At 44.2% G+C, this 16,678-nt stretch overlaps 1 protein-coding gene across 1 annotated transcript in view; it reads right to left on the reverse strand.

Annotated features, from left to right (window-relative positions):
• Positions 1-13,196: 13,196 nt before the first annotated feature.
• The window catches only part of DSCAML1 (DS cell adhesion molecule like 1), a 356,428-nt gene continuing 352,946 nt past the window's right edge, over positions 13,197-16,678 (reverse strand). Inside the window, exons 32-33 of the mRNA XM_043900168.1 lie at positions 16,009-16,320; positions 13,197-14,223 (exon numbers count right to left, since the gene is read on the reverse strand). Of these exons, the coding sequence (XP_043756103.1) occupies positions 13,748-14,223; positions 16,009-16,320 (788 nt within the window). The 3' untranslated portion in view covers positions 13,197-13,747. The remainder of the gene's footprint in view (positions 14,224-16,008; positions 16,321-16,678) is intronic.

Below are 16,678 nucleotides of genomic sequence, written 5' to 3' on the forward strand. Positions count from 1 at the left end.
GGTGGCCTGTGGGCTCCTCTAGCTGTGGAGCACTGGCTCTAGAGGAACTGGGCTCTGTGGCTGCGATGTACGGGCTTCCCTACATGCAGCACAGGCTTGGTTGCTCCACATCATGTGGGATCTTAGTTCCCCAACCAAGGATCAAACCTAAGTTTTGGACAAATGCATAAAGAAGTTGTGGTACATATATACACAATAGGATACTATTTAACCTTAAAAATTGAGGAAATTGACAAAGACAACATGGTTGTCCTTGTCTTCAAGGACCTTCAAGGCCTTATGCTAAGGAAGACGGAGAAAGACAAATATTGTATGATCTCACTTATATGTGGAATCTAAAAATAACAAACTAAAACAAAAAAATTTTGTTTGGTTGTTGGACTGGGGTTCTCTGACCAGCATCATTGCTTTGAGGCTGAGCCACACGTTTTTGTTTTCATAGGAGTTATACTTTCTTAAAGGTAGTTGTAAAGATATGAAGGTGTCCATGATACTTCATGAACAGAGTGCCTAACACAGTAGACTCTCCAACAGAGCAGCAGTTATTATTGTGTTACACTGGATTATTTTCTCATGTCTTAGCACTCTATGCTGAGAGAACCAAGGTTCATGAGACCTCAGTCTTCATTGGTCTTCCATGATCATTTCTCCCACTCTTTACTTGCCATCCATCTATCTAACATGTTATGCACTTCTGTTATGTCAAGCACTGTCCTGGTTAACTGGGAAGGGATAGGGCCATTCTCTGCCATTGGTGGTACCAAGACTTTGGGTGAAAGTCAGAGAGGCAGACCAGGCTTACTGTAAACGGGGCAATGCTAGCAGAGCTGTCCAAAGGTGAAACGTGCTGGCTTGGGAAGTGATGCATTCTCTATCAGGAGGTAAAGCATGTGAAGGCCAGGTAATCCTTACTTATTGCAGAAGAGGTTCAAGATTTGGATGGAAGTCTGAACTAGGTAACCTTGAAGGCATTTTTGAATCCTGAGAGTCACTGATCCTTAGAGACACTAAAACCAAACATGGATCTCCTCCAGGGTAACACACATCTGATGGCTGTTGCCCTTTCTTCCTAAGAGCCTTGCTGCCACTGCCCAGATGATATGGATTCTGGGAGGAGGGACAGAGCCCTGATTGGTTCCCTCACCCTCATCCTACACAGTTACCCTCCCCTTTCTGAACTCCTCAGCTGCCGTTCCCCAACACTTCGCCTGCATAGGTGTGGGTGAAGCAGAGATGGCATTTGTGGAGATGTCCTGAATCTGAGTTATGGAGGGAAGGTTTCTATGGGGGGTCAAGTTCCTCCTCATCTTCCGCGTAGGTTAAGAAGGTGCTAGCTGTTGTTAAGGTAAGTGCCGAAATCTCAGTGACTTAACAAAAGTTGGTTGTTTTGCTCATAGAAAGTCCAGTTGGCATGGGTGGGGGTGGGGCACAGATTTGCGTAGATGTATAGGAACCCAGGCTGACTGAGGCTCTGCCATCCATAGTAAGTGGCTTTTGAGCTTGCATTGACATCCAGTTGGAGAAAGTGATGGGTGGCTAAGTCAGGCCTGAAAATAGCATGCATCACTTATACCACATTCCACTGGACAGAACTTAGTCTTAGGGCCCTATCCAGAAGTCAGGGAACTAGAAACTGTAGTCACTAGCAGGGCAGCCACTTCCCAGCACCTATGTAAAATGTGAGTGTGTGTGTGTGTGTGAGTGTGTGTGTATAGTGGGGTAAGCATGAGGCTTTGGCAGGCAACTAGTTGTCTCCGATATATTCTCTTCCCCCAGGCTTCCATTTTCAGGACTCTGCCAGTTTTGACACACAGCAGACAGAGAGCCCTTTGAACATTAGAACTGATCCACTGGCCCTTTGCAGCCCCAGTGCTTAACTCAGTGGTTGGGCATAAGGGTTTCGGGGTATTTGGTGAATGAATAAATGTTCGACCATCATTTTTCTGGCTACAAATACTGCCATCAGATGGCTGGCAGAAAACCATTGGGCAGTTCCTCAAAAATTAAACATAGAATTACCATTTGATCCAGCAACTCTACTTAGTTGTATACCAAAAAGAATTAAAAACAGGGATTTAAACAATCACTTATACACCAATGTTCATAGCAGCAGTATTCAGTTTACAAACGGAAACAACTCATGTCCATCAATAAGTGAAAGGGAAAAAAAGTGTAAGATATATATAATGGAATATTATTTAGCCTTAGAAAGGAATGAAATTTTGATACATGCTTCGACAGGGGGGAACCATGAAAACATTGTGCCGAGAAAAAGAACATAGACAAAAGGACAACACTCTGATTCCACTTATATGCGTTTTCTAGATTAGTCTCATTAATAGAAATGAACATAGAATGGTGGTTACCAGAGGCTGGGTGAAGGGAAAAGGGGAACTAGTGCTTAACAGGTATAGAGTTTTTCTTTAGGAAGATGAAAACGTTCTGGAAATAGACAGTGGTGATGCATGACATTACAAGTGTACTTAATGCCACTGAATTGTACACCTAAAGATGGTTAAAATGATCAGTTACAAGAAGAAAGCTGGACAACTCACAGATACGTGAAGATTAAACAACATGCTGAGCAACAAACGGGTCAATGAAGAAATCAAATGAGAAATTAAAAAATGCCTTGAGGCAAATGAAATGGAAATATACCCAAATTTATAGAATGCAGCAAAAGCAGTTCTAAGAGAAAAGTTAATAGAGATAAATGCCTACCTCAAGAAACAAGAAAAATCTCAAAACAACCTAAATTTACACCTAAAGGAACTAGAAAATGAACAAATGAAGACCAAAGTTAGTGGAAGGAAGGAAATAAAGATCAAAATAGAAGTAAATAAAATAGAGACAAAAAAGACAATAGGAAAGATATGGTTCCCTGAGAAGAAAACTGATATAACTAACTAGACTCATTTAGAAAACAAGGAAGGGCTCAAATAAAGACAATCAGGAATGAATGAGGAGGCATTACAGCTGATGCCAGAGAAATACATAGGATCTTAAGAGACCAATATGAACAATTACATGACAAATTGGGCAACCAAGACAAAATATATTCCTAGAAACAAATACAAATACAAGCTTTCATGGCTGAATCATGAAGAAACAAAATTTGAATAGACCAATTACTAGAAAGGAGATCGAGTCAGGAATTAAATGATACCACCCTAATGGCAGAAAGCAAAGAGAAACTAAAGAGCCTCCTGGTGAAGGTGAAATAGGTGAGTGAAAAAGCTGGCTTAAACCTCAACATTGAAAAAACCAAGATCATGGCATCTGGTCCTATCACTTCAAGGCATATAGGTGGGGAAAAAATGAAAACAGTGGCAGATTTTATTTTCTTGGGCTCCAAAATCACTGCAGATGGTGACTGCAACCATGAAATTAAAAGACATTTGCCCCTTGGAAGAAAAGCTGTGACAAACCTAGACAGTGTATTAAAAAGCAGAGATATCACTTGACTGACAATGGTCTGTATAGTCAAAGCTATGATTTTTCCAGTAGTCGTGTACAGATATGAGAGCTGAATGACAAGGCTGAGTGCTGAAGAATTGTTGCTTTCAAACTGTGGTGTTGGATAAGACTCTTGAGGATCCCTTGGACAGCAAGGAGATCAAACCAGTCAATCCTAAAGGAAATCACCCATAAATATTTATTGGAAGGACTGATGCTGAAGCTCCAGTACTTTGGCCACCTGATGTGAAGAGCTGTCTCATTGGAAAAGACCCTGATGCTGGGAAAGATTGAGGGCAAGAGAAGAAGGGGGTGATAGAGGATGAGATGGTTGGCTGGAATCACCCACTCAATGGACATGAGTTTGAACAAACCCTAGGAGATACTGAAGGACAGGGAAGCCTGGCATGATGTAGTCCATGTGGTCGCAAAGAGTTGGACATGACTTAGTGACTGAACAATAACAACAAACTAAAGTCCAGGACTGGATGGTTCACTGGTGAATTCTACTGAACATTCTAATAAGAATACATACCAATCCTTCTCAAAATCTTCCAAAAAATAGAAAAGAAAGGAACAATTCCAAACTCATTGTTAGGCCAGCTTTATCCCACTACCACAGCCAGGTGAGTACACCACAAGAAAATTACAGGCCCAAACCCCTGATGAATATAGATGTAAAAATTCAACAAAGTATTAGCAAAAGAATTCAACAATACATTAAAAGAATCCTACATCATGATCAAGTGAGATTTATTCCAGGGATGCAAGGATAGTTCAACATCTGCTAATCAGTCAACATTATACACCACATTAACACAATGAATTCTTAGGCTTGCCTGGTGGCTCAGCTGGTAAAGAATCCACCTGCAATGCGGGAGACCTCGGTTTGGTCCCTGGGTTGGGAAGATCCCCTGAAGAAGGGAAAGGCTACCCACTGCAGTATTCTGGCCTGGAGAATTCCATGGACTGTATAGTCCATGGGGCCACAAGGAGTCGGACACAACTGAGCGACTTTCATTTTAACACATTAAAGGATAAGAATCACATGATCATCAATAGATGCAGGAAAAGCATTTGACAAAATCCAACATTCATTTATGATAAAAGCTCTCAGTAAAGTGGGTATACAGGGAATATACCACAACACAGTAAAGGCCATATATGACAAGCCCACAATTAACATCAAATGGTAAAAAGTTGAAAGCTTTTCCTCTAAGTTAAGGTACAAGACAAGGATGGCCCATTCTCTCCACTTTTATTCAATATAGTGTGGAAGTCCTAGGCAGAGCAATTAGGCAAGAAAAAGAAATAAAAGACACCCAAATTGGAAAGGAAGAAGTAAAACTGTCCCTTTTTGTAGATGACATGATATCATATATAGAAAACCCTAAAAACTCCACCAAAATAAAACCTGTTAGAATAAACAATTCAGTAAAGTTTCAGGATATAATCAATATACAAAATCTGTTATGTTTACATACACTGTTAACAAACTATCAGAGAAATTATAAGACAACCTCATTTACAATTGCATCAAAAAGAATAAAATACCCAGGAATAAATTTAACCAAGGAGGTAAAAGTCCTATACCCTGGAAACTACAAGACACTGGTGAAAGAAATTGAAGAAGTAATTGGAAAGATATTCTATTTGGAATATGGATTGGAAGAATACTGTTAAAATGTTAATACTATCCAAAGAGACTTAAACATTTAATGCAATCCCTATCAAAATTTCAGTGGCATTTTTCACAGAAATAGAACAACCAACCCTAAAATTTGTGTAGAGTCATAAAAGACACCCAAGAGTCTTGAGAAATCAATCTTGAGAAATAACGACAAAGCTGGAGGCAACATCCTCCCTGATGTCAAGTTATATTACAAAGCTATAGTAATAAAAACAGTATGGCATAAAAATAGACACGTTGATCAATGGGCCAGAATAAAGTCCAGAAATAAGCCCACACAGATATGCTCAATTAATTTATGACAAAGGCACCAAGAACATATGATGGGAAAATGACAGTCTCATCAATAAATATTGTTGGGAGAACTGGACAGCCACATGCAGCAGAATGAACCTGGACCACAGTCTTACACCATACACAAAAAATGAACTCAAAGTGGATTAAAGACTTGAATGGAAGACTTGAAATCATGAAACTCCTACAAGAAAGCATAGGCAGCAAGCTCCTTGATTTCATTTGTGGTGAAAATTGTTTTGGATCTGACTTCAAAAGGGAAGGCAATAAAAGCAAAAATTAAAAAGTGGGATTGTGTTGTTCAGTCACTCAGTCGTGTCCAACTCTTTGCAACCCCATGGACTGCAGCATGCCAGGCTTCCCTGTCCATCACCATCTCCTGGAGCTTGCTCAAACTCATGCCCATCGAGTCCGTGATACCACCCAACCATCTCACCCTCTGTCATCACCTTCTCCTCCTTCCTTCAATTTTTTTCCAACTTCAGGGCTTTTCCAATTACATCAAACTAAAAGTGGGATTACATCAAAGTAAAAGTTTGCTTCACAACAAAGGGAACCTTCACAGAATGAAAAGGCCACCTACTAAGTGGGAGAAAATACTTGCAAATCATATATCTGATAAGGGGTTAATATCCAAAATAGAGAACTCATACATATTAAATGAAAAAAATCTGACTGAAAATGGGCTGGATTCAATGTTATGTGGCAGCCTGGACGGGAAGGGAGTTTGAAGGAGAATGGATACATGTATATGCATGGCTGAGTCACTTTGTTGTCCACTTGAAACTATCACAACATTGTTAATCATCTATACTCTAATATAAAATAAAGTTTTAAAAAATGGGCAGGAAAATCTGAATATCTTTCTAAAGAACACACATAGATGGCCAAGAGGTACATGAAAATATGCTCAGCATCATTAATGAGAGAAATACAAATCAAAATCACAATAAGATAGCACAGCACACCTGTCAGAATGGCTATTATCCAAAAGAAGTAACAAGTATTGGTAAGGATATGGAGAAAAGTATACTCTTGTACACCATTAATGGGACTCTAAATTGGTATAGCCACTATGGAAAACAGTAGAGTTTCCTCAAAAAAATTCAAAATTGAACTATCACACAATCCAGCAAGTCTATCTCTATGTATTTATCCAAAAGTGAAGTTGCTCAGTCGTGTCCGACTCTTTGTGACCCCATGGATTGTAGCCCATGGAATTTTCCAGGCAAGAGTACTGGAGTGGGTTGCCATTTCCTTCTCCAGGAGATTTTCCTGACCCAGGGATCAAACCCAGGTCTCCCACATTGCAGGCAGAGGCCTTACCTCTGAGCTGCCAGGGAAGATGTGTTTATCCAAAGAAACTGGAAAACACTAATTTGAAAATATATCTATATCCCCATGCTCATTGCAGCATTATTTACAGTAGCCAGGACATGAAAGCAACCTAAGTGTCCACTAATGCTAAATAAAGAAGATGCAACATACACACAATGGAATACTATTCAATATCATAAAAAGCATAAAATCTTGCTGTTTGTGATGATATGAATGGATCTTGAGGGCATTATGGTAAGTGAAATAAGTCAATCAGAGGAAGACAAATACTGTATAATTTCACTTATACATGGACTATTAAAGCAACAACAACAAAGCCCTATAACTCCAAGCTCATAGAGACAGAGAACAGAATAATGGTTGCCAGAGGTGGTGGTTGGGGAGATGGATGGTGGAGTGGGCTAAATGGATGAAAGGGGGTCAAAAAGGTAACAAACTTCAGCTATAAAATAAGTAGGTCATGGGGATATAATGTACAGCATGATAACTATAGCTAATAATACTGTATCACATGTTTGAAAGCTGAAAGAGTAGATCTTAAAAGTCACAAGAAAAAAAACTGGTAACTCTGTATTGAGACAGATATTAACTAGACTTATTGTGGCGATCATTTCAGTGTATACAAATATCAAATCATATACATACAATATGTCAACTAAAAATAAATATATTCTTCACTTTAAAAAGTTAAGCATGGAATTACCATTTGATCCAGCAATTCCACTCCTAGTTATATATCTGGAAGAATTGAAAGCAGGGAGCCAAAGAAGTCGGAGAAGGCAATGGCATACCACTCCAGTACTCTTGCCTGGAAAACCCCATGGACGGAGGAGCCTGGTAGGCTGCAGTTCATGGGGTCACTAAGAGTTGGACACAACTGAGTGACTTCACTTTCATTTTTCACTTTCATGCATTGGAGCAGGAAATAGCAACCCACTCCAGCGTTCTTGCCTGGAGAATCCCAGGGACAGGGGAGCCTGGTGGGCTGCCGTCCATGGGGTCGCACAGAGTCGGACACGACTGACGTGACTTAGCAGCAGCAGCAGCCAAACAAGTACTTATACACCAATCTTATAGCAGCAGTATTCACAAACAAAAGGAAACAATCCAAGTGTCCATCAATAAGTGAATGGGATAAAAATGTATATGTACATGCAGTGGAATATTATTCAGTCTTAAAAATGAGTGAATGTTTTCTTTCTTCTTTTTGGCTGCTCTGCACAGCATGAAGAACTTCTCTGACTAGGGATTGAACCTATGCTCCCCTGCACTGGAAGCATGAAGTCGTAACCACTACACTGCCAAGGAAGTCCAAAAGGAATGAATGAAGCTTGAAAATGTGATGAGTGAGTGAAATAACCAGTTGAAAGAACAAACACTGTATGATACCACTGACATGAGGCATCTAGAGTAGTCAAATCATTAATAGTAGATAGTAGAATGGTGGTTGCCAGGGGCTGGGGCGGGCAGGGGAAATGAGGAATTAGTGTTTAATAGGTACAGAGTTTTTGTTTGGGAAGACGAAAAAGTTCTGGAGTGAATAATAATGATGGTTACACCACAAGGTGAATATACTTAATGTTACTGAATTGTGCACTTCAAAATGCTTAAAATGGTAAGGAAGCAATCTCATTTATCATTGCATCAAAAAGAATGAAATATCTACAAATAAACCTACCTAAGTAGGCAAAAGACCTGTACTCTGAAAAAGTATAAGATGCTGATAAAGGAAATGGAAGAACACATAAACAGATGGAAAGATATAACATGTTTCTGGACTGGAAGAAAAAATATTGTCAAAATATACTACTCAAGGCAATCTACACATTCAATGAAATTCCTATCAAATTACCAATGGCATTTTTCACAGAACTAGAATAAAACACTTTTAAATTTATATGGAAACTCGAAAGACCCTGAATAGCCAAAGCAATTCTGAGAAAGAAAAATGGAGCTGAGGGAATCAGACTCCCTGACATCAGACTATACTACAAAGCTACAGTAATCAAAACAGTATGATACTGGCATAAAAACAGAAATACAGATCAATGGAACAAGGTATAAAGTCCAGAAATAAACCCACCCATCTATGGTTAGTTAATCTATGACACAGGAGGCAAGAATACAGTTGGGAAAAGGCAATCTCTTCAATAAGTGGTGCTGGGAAAACTAAAAAACTACATGTAAAAGAATGAAATTAGCACATTCTCTAACACCATACACAAAAATAAACCCAAAATGGATTAAAGACCTAAATATAAGATTGAATACTATAAAACTCTTAGAGGAAAACATAGAAAGAACAATTCTGACATAAATCATAGCAAAATCTTTTCAGATCCACCTTCAAGAGTAATGAAAACAAATATAAACAAACAGGACCTAATTAAACTTAAAAGCTTCTGCACAGCAAGAAGCCATAAACAAAAAGACAACCCATAGGAGAAAATACTTGCAAATGAAATGACTGACAAGGGATTGATCTCTAAAATATACAAACAGTTCATGTAGCTCGGTATAAAAAAAAAAAAAACAACCCAATCAAAAAATGGGCAGAAGACCTAAGCAGACATTTCTCCAAACAAGACATATTAGATGGTCAAAAAACACAAGATGCTCAACATCACTAAATATTCGAGAAATGCAAATTAAAACTACAATAAGGTTATTACCTCACACTGATCATAATGGTCATCAGAAAGTCAAGGTACAACAAATGCTGGAGTGGGTGTGGACACTGTTGGTGGGAATATAAATTGAGAGTCACTATGGAGAACAGTGTAGAGGTTCCTTAAAAAACAGAGCTACCATGTGATCCAGCAATCCCACTCTTGGGCATATAACCAGAGAAAACCATAATCTGAAAGGATACATGCACCCCAGTGTTCATTGCAGCACTATTTACAGTAGCCAAGACACAGAAGCAACCTAAATGTCCATCGTCAGAGGAATATATAAAGAAGATGTGGTACATATATGCAATGGAATATTACTCAGTCACAAATAAGAAGGAAATAATGCCATTTGCAGAAACATGAGTGGACCTAGAGATTATTACACTAAGTGACATCAAAAACAAATATCTTATGAAATCATCTATATGTGGAATAAAAAAAACTATACAAATGAACTCATTTACAAAACAGGAAGACTCACAGGCTTTGAAAACAAAATGATGGTTATCAAAAAGAAAAGGTAGGTGGAGGGATAAATTAGGAGTTTGGGATTAACATATGCACACCACTATATATAAAATAATCAATGAGGACCTACTGTAGAACATTTCCCTCATAGCTCAGTTGGTAAAGAATATGCCTGCAATGCAGGACACCCAGGTTCGATCCCTGGGTTGGGAAGTTCCCCTGGAGAAAGAAATGGCAACCCACTCCAGTATTCTTGCCTGGAGAATCCCATGGACAAAGGAGCCTAGCAGACCACAGTCCTTGGGGTCACAAGAGTCAGACATGATTGAGTGAGTAAACCACCATCACACTGTATAGCAAAGGAACTCTACTCAATATTTCATAATCTATATGGGAAAATAATCTAAAAAGGGATGAATATATGTACATCTGAATCACTTTGCTGTTCACCTGAAACACAATATCATAAATCAACTATTCAGTTCAGCCTCTCAGTCGTGTCTGATTCTTTGTGACCCCATAAATCAACTATACTCTAATATAAAATAAAAAAAATTTTAAATGGTTAAAATGGTAAATGTTAGGTTGTATCTTTTCCCACACATACAAAAAATACAAATGCCTGGGTTGCATGTCCACAAATTGTGATTCAGTTGGAATTGGTGAAATCTGGATCACTTTTTTTTTAAACAAGCATCTCAGGTGAATCTGATGTGCAACTAAGATCCACAGGTCTAGCTTTGGTTTTTAGAAGGGAGAGAGCAGGGGCATGCTCTCTCAGAAGCCCTTCTAGAGGAGGGCTTTTTGAATTCTAGGGCACGTATGAATCCTCTAGGAATTTTGCTAAACTGCATTCTGGTCCAGTGGTTCAAGGGCGGGGCCTGATATTTCACATTTCTAACAAGTTCCTAGGTGATGCTGCTGGTCTGTGGACCACAATTTGAGTATCTAGATTCTAGAGACACATGGTGGCTTTGTCTGTGGTAGACAACATGGAGATCTGAAAAGGAACTAGAAATATTTAGGACAGCTGCTCCAGACAGAGTTCAGTGATGCTGAGCTGGGGATGTGTGAGCAGGAGGTGAGCTGATGAGTGAACTAGCTCCTGCTTACCCATCCTAACAGGCAACCTTGTGGTTTAGCTGAAAAACCCATCAAGGTTAGATGAAAAAACCCATCATCAGCATACAAAATTGTGTGGATTTTGCCCCAGTCTGTCTGAATTTCCAGGACTTGTCTCTCTTAGTAAGGGGCCCAACTCAACTGAGCACAAGTGAGGCTGGCGCCTGCTTCATTGCTCTCATGCCTCTTCAAGTCCTTTTCCTTCTACATGGTCCACCTCTGGTCCCAGGCCTTCTCCAACAGACCCCCCAGAGCCAAATCTCTCCCCTCCTATTGCTGTCCCCTGCCAGAGTCAGTCCATCAGAGGCACTCCTTCACTCTGGCCCACCCAGTGTGTTGTATTGGTTCTCTTCTCTGAATGGCTCATGAACAGTTCCACACCGGCCACTTTCCTGCCAGTAAGTCCAGCTGGGTCCCCTGGACCTGGCATCATCCTCAGGGTAGAACTGAAACTCAGTCTCTGAACAGTGGAATGCAGGGCAGCGTGGCTCACTGGTTAAGGATTCAGACACTCCTGAGTTTGAACCTCATCTCCATCTCTTCCTGCTCCTCTGACTTTGGATAACTTACTCAGCTCTGCAGGGCTCCAGCTTTCTCGCCTGCCCAATGGAGATCGTGATGCCTGCTTCCATAACCTGCCGTGAATTTATATTAGCCAGTCCTCAGTGAGACCTAGGGGCTTGACCACTGTGCCTACAGTTTGGGAGGTGACCTGCAGATAGCGTGTGCAGCCCTGGGAGGCAGCCTGTCCTCCAGTCACGCAAGGAGCCTAGAGGGCCTTTTCTCACAAATGCCGTCAGCTGGTTTCCCCCACAGCTTGGGTGGATCTGGGAGGCCTGAAACAGAGTCTCCCCAAGGGTCTAGATGTCACCCAGGAACACATAACCTTTGCCTTCTCCCCTCTTTCATGCCGACAGCCCTTAACCTGACATGTAGTTACCCAGGGCCGGAGCTCCTGTGTCTGCACTTGCGAGGGCTCAGAAAACGTTTGTGGAAAGAGCTGCTTTTTTGAAAAGCACTTCTGTTCAAGGTTATGCATCCCAGGGAAGGCTCTCCGGTGGCCCAGACTGACGGGTACCACTCCTATCCTGCACAAACCTTCCCTTCCTCCCTCCCCACCCACCCCTGGGGTCCCCTTCCCACTTCCTCCTCTCGAGGGAGGTGCAGTGGGACCAGCAGGGCCCAGACTCACCTTCCTTCCAGATTCGGGGTCCACAAGTCAGCCTTGACTTGGGGTGCTGAGTGCAGGACCTCCCTGTGTACTTCTGAAGGGCACTTCCTTCTCACCCAGGGGGGCCTGGCCACCATGGAGGGAGACTGTGAGCGCCCCTTCCGGAGGCTTTGGCATCTCCTGGGTCTATCCTCTCCCCACCGCCTATCCAAACTCTTATGTCCTCTAGCCCAGCTTACATGCTCTTTGACCCTCTTGTGAGAACTGGCTTCTCTGCGTGTCTGCACGTGGGTGTGATTACGTCCACCTGAATGTAACCATATGTAGCTCCTCTGATACTAGGCATGGTGCCTGGTGGGCTCACTGGCCTCATTCTCTCTGGCTGAACCCTCTTCCCCTCCTTGTGAGCCCTTATCACCTCTCGGACCTCTGATGACCTCACTCCTTCCCCCTTTGGGCTCATCTTGCCCTAACAGGAGTTAGCTGAGAACTTCAAGCTTTGGCTGGCCCACACCAGGATAACATAATCTCTCCCTCCCCGTTTAGAGGCACCGTTTACACAACTTAACAGCCCACTAGCTGTTAAGAGTAGCTTTGTTCACCTGGCTACACTGCATTCTCCCAAAGGGCAGAAGCCAGTAGACACAGCCCCCCACCGTCATCTCGGCTCCCCAGTGCTCTCACCGAGGTTGCTGCATTTCACTGACAAGTGAACTGTGGTTCAGAGATGTTTAGGAGTTTGCTCAAAGACACATAGCTGGTCCCTTGTAGGGCCCAGCACAGAACAGAGAATGGAACAGATGCCCAAGGAGGCAGCTTGGCTAATGGAAAGTCTTTTAAAAAGTTTAACGTGCTGAGCTAAAGCTGGTCTTCTCAAAGTCTCTCCCCCAGAGACCGACGGCCTGGTAGAGGGGCCTCTTGTCCCTGCCTCCTTACTGACCCTTGCCAGATGGGAAAAAAGCCACCACGTAGAAACATAACCTTTATTGCACACGGCGCTGGGTCTTTTTTCATAGAAAAAGGTATTAACACATAAGCATCTGCAAATTGAAGCAACTCCTGGTTTTTTTTGGAACAGTAAAATCGCATGCAGTGTCTCTGAGCTGGGATCCTGGTCTTTGTCAAAACCACCTAGATTGGAGGGAGGGTGAGTAGGAGGGAAAAATTGCTGAGTCTTTGTGCCTCTGTCTCAAAATAAGGTGAGAGAAATATATAGATATATAGCTCGTCGCTGTGCTCCTCTCTCTCTATATAGGTATATATCTCTCCACACAGATTTTGTGGGGTGGGGGATTTGACATGTACTGTCAAATTCTTTGTGCCCTGGCTTCATGGAGAAGAAGAAAATAGTTTCATTTGTACAAAAGAGTTCTATGTACAGGCGTTCATGACTCGGGGGGCTGTTTTCTTCCTTGTGGGTGGGTTTTTGCCTGTCAGTTTGATATAAATAATGCAGGAAATCAGCCAAGTTGGTGTGTGAGAGCCGGAGGTGCACACAGGTCCAGGCTCGTGGCCGCTCTTCCGGCTGCGCCCCTACACCAGGGTGTAGGACTTGGAGTAGGCCCCGGCCCCCTGCTTCTGAGACCTCCCCACCCCCGACGTGCTCATCTCGAGAAGTGAGTCCCTGGAGCCCCCCATTTTGGTGTGTGGGCCCCCGGCCCGCGGAGGCTCGGTGCTGGGGGCCGGAGGGGCGGTGCTGGGGGCCGCCGGGGGCTCGGCGGGGGCGGGACCGGGGGCTGCGGGGGCCGGGCCGGCGGGGGGTGCCGGCATGGCCAGAGTCCTCTGAGGTAAGGTGGCGGTGGAGGCGGCCGTGGGGGCCCCGGGGTGCGGAAGGCCCAAGGGCTTGCTGGCAGGGTCCAGGGTCAGGTGGCGAGCCTGGGGGTGGTAGGTTCGAGTCACGTTCCTGATGGAGGCCTCGCGGGGCGGGACCACGGGGCAGGGCTCACGCCCCTCCGCCTTTCGGAAGAAGGCCTCGGACTTGGCGTACAGGGGCAGGTTACAATAGTCACCTGCAAGGGGGGAAGCGCGCGGTGTCAGCGGCAGACGCCCCTCGGAACCAGCCTGTTCCCCCGCCCCCAGCCCTCGGTCAGGCCCTCCACCCACGCGCAGTAACCAGTCAGGGAAAGGTCAGTCACGTGGCCTCTCTGAGCCTTAGTTTCCTCATCTATGAGATGGGGATAATCTCATCTCCCGACAGTAATTCTGTGAGGAGGGAAAAAGCTCTTTATCGGAATCAACCAGGCAAATCGCTCCACCAAGAATGGCCATGCACCAACCCCCATGGAATCCAGAAAGAACTGTCAGTCAGTCAATCCTGCCCATGTTGGTGCCGGGTGAGGTGTCCTGTGTTGGGTCAAATTTCCCGTGTTGGGTTTCCTGTGTGGCTCAGACGGTAAAGAAGCTGCCTGCAGTGAGGATCCCTGGGTCGGGAGGATCCCCTGGAGAACGGAATGGTAACCCACTCCAGTATTCTTGCCTGGAGAATTCCATGGACAGAGGAGCCTGGAGAGCTATAGTCAGTCAGTCCATGGGGGTCGCAAAGAGTTGGACACAACTGAGCGACTAACACACACACACAGGGAAAAGGCACAGCGTTGCTCAATAGATTGATCCCTATTGTTAACTGTTCACTATAACTGATCAGCTTCAGCTGGTGGTGGGCTCATTGCTAAACATGGTCATCCTAAAAGCTCTGTTAGAAAGCTTTTCTATACCCTGAGAAGGAAGGAAATGTCACTCCTTGTCAATTCCCCACATTCAACCTGATTCTGTCCTCTGAGGACCACCAGGGCAGGCCTCCCCCTTTTCCCAAGCCGCCTTTCAGACGTCTGAGTCAACTTCGTTTCTGCATCCCTCTCCCCCGTCCTCTCTTCTCCAGGCAGAATGTTCCTCCTTTCTCACAGTGCCTCCACAGGACACGCTTCCAGGACCCACATCCTGATCCACCCTGTGAGCACCCTGTGCACCGGCCTCTCTCCTGTCCACTGTGCCAGGGACTCTTTAGGTCATCTCATTTAGACCCCACAGACCCCTGGATAGATTAATAGCTGTTTGGATTTTGCAAATGAGGAAACTGAGGTTCAGAGAAATTAAGTAACTTACCCAAATTCACAGAGCTGGGTGGGGAGGGGGAGTCATAAAGGGCTGCTGGGCTCTTAGATCTCTGTTCTTTTTGTTAACCCGTGCTATTCTCTAGATGACCCTGAACCCCTAGGTCAGCATGGCCCCTTGGCAAGGCCAGTGCTGAGCAGACCAGACTGCCTGGTTTGACAGCCTATGCTTTGCATACGGTGGCCCTGATGTCCACTGGTGGGCACCCTTGCTTCCCTCCCCTGGTTATCCTAGACCTGCCCTGCTGACCTCAAAGGGCATATACTCTGGCCAGGGCCGTGGAGTCAGATGTCCCAGTCAGGCTGGGTCACTGCCCACCATGAGGTTAGACCACCATGGACCTAGCTGCCAGGATTACTCCTTAACTCCGTGCCAGGCACGTACATAATTTTTAATGCTCATTACAACAATGCAAAGTATATGCTCTCATTTACATTTCAAAAACAAGAAAATTAAGGCCAGAGAGGTTCCATGACTTGCTTGAGGTCACAGAGGTATTAAGCATTTAGACAGGATGGGAACCCAGATCTGCTTGCTCCCAAGTCCTTGCTCTCTGCACTACACCCCCCTGCCAAGGAGCCGTGCTGGGTGGGCGGGTAGGGTGCAGGCAGGGCTAGGTCCTAGCCTGAGCTCAGGGGGTTGGAAGGCAGGGACACAGCAAGGGAGGCGGTCTGAGCACTCACTCTTGTTGGCCCGGTGAGGGATGGGCACAGCCACGTTCTTCCCCCGGTCAGCATCCTGGGGCTTGGGTGGGGAGGCGGTGAAGCGGCAGATGCCAGGCTCTGAGGGTGTGCTCATGGACGTCATGCTGTCTGCATTCTCGTTGGTGCCCGTGGTCATCTGGTCAGAGGAGCTGTCGGAGATGAAGCATTCGGTGATCTCAAACTTGGCATGCTGCAGTTGCTCCTCCAGCTTGGCGTGCTCGTAGGCCCGGGCCAGCTCCTCATAGGTGGAAGAGGCGCTCTCCGTGGACACCATGCTGTTCCGTCCTTTGTCTTGGGAGATGGAAGGCACAGAGTTAAAAGGAAATGAGTGGCACCCCCATATTCATTGCAGCATTATTTACAAGAGCCAAGACATGGAGGCACCTGTATGTCCGTGAGAGGATGAACAGATTAAAAAGACACACACACACACACACAGTGAGATATTGTTCAGTCATAAAAAAGGAAATCTTGCCACTTGGGAAGATATGCATGGACCTCAAGGGCATCATGCTAAGTGAAATAAACCAAAGAAAGACAAACACAGCATGGTATCACTTATATGTGGATTCTAAAAACACCCCAAAACAACAGCAAACAAAACCCCCAAGCTCACAGATACAGAGAATAGATTGGTGGTTGCCACAGG

This window comes from Cervus elaphus, chromosome 1 (assembly GCF_910594005.1).
Source record: "Cervus elaphus chromosome 1, mCerEla1.1, whole genome shotgun sequence".
Classification (NCBI taxonomy): domain Eukaryota; kingdom Metazoa; phylum Chordata; class Mammalia; order Artiodactyla; family Cervidae; genus Cervus; species Cervus elaphus.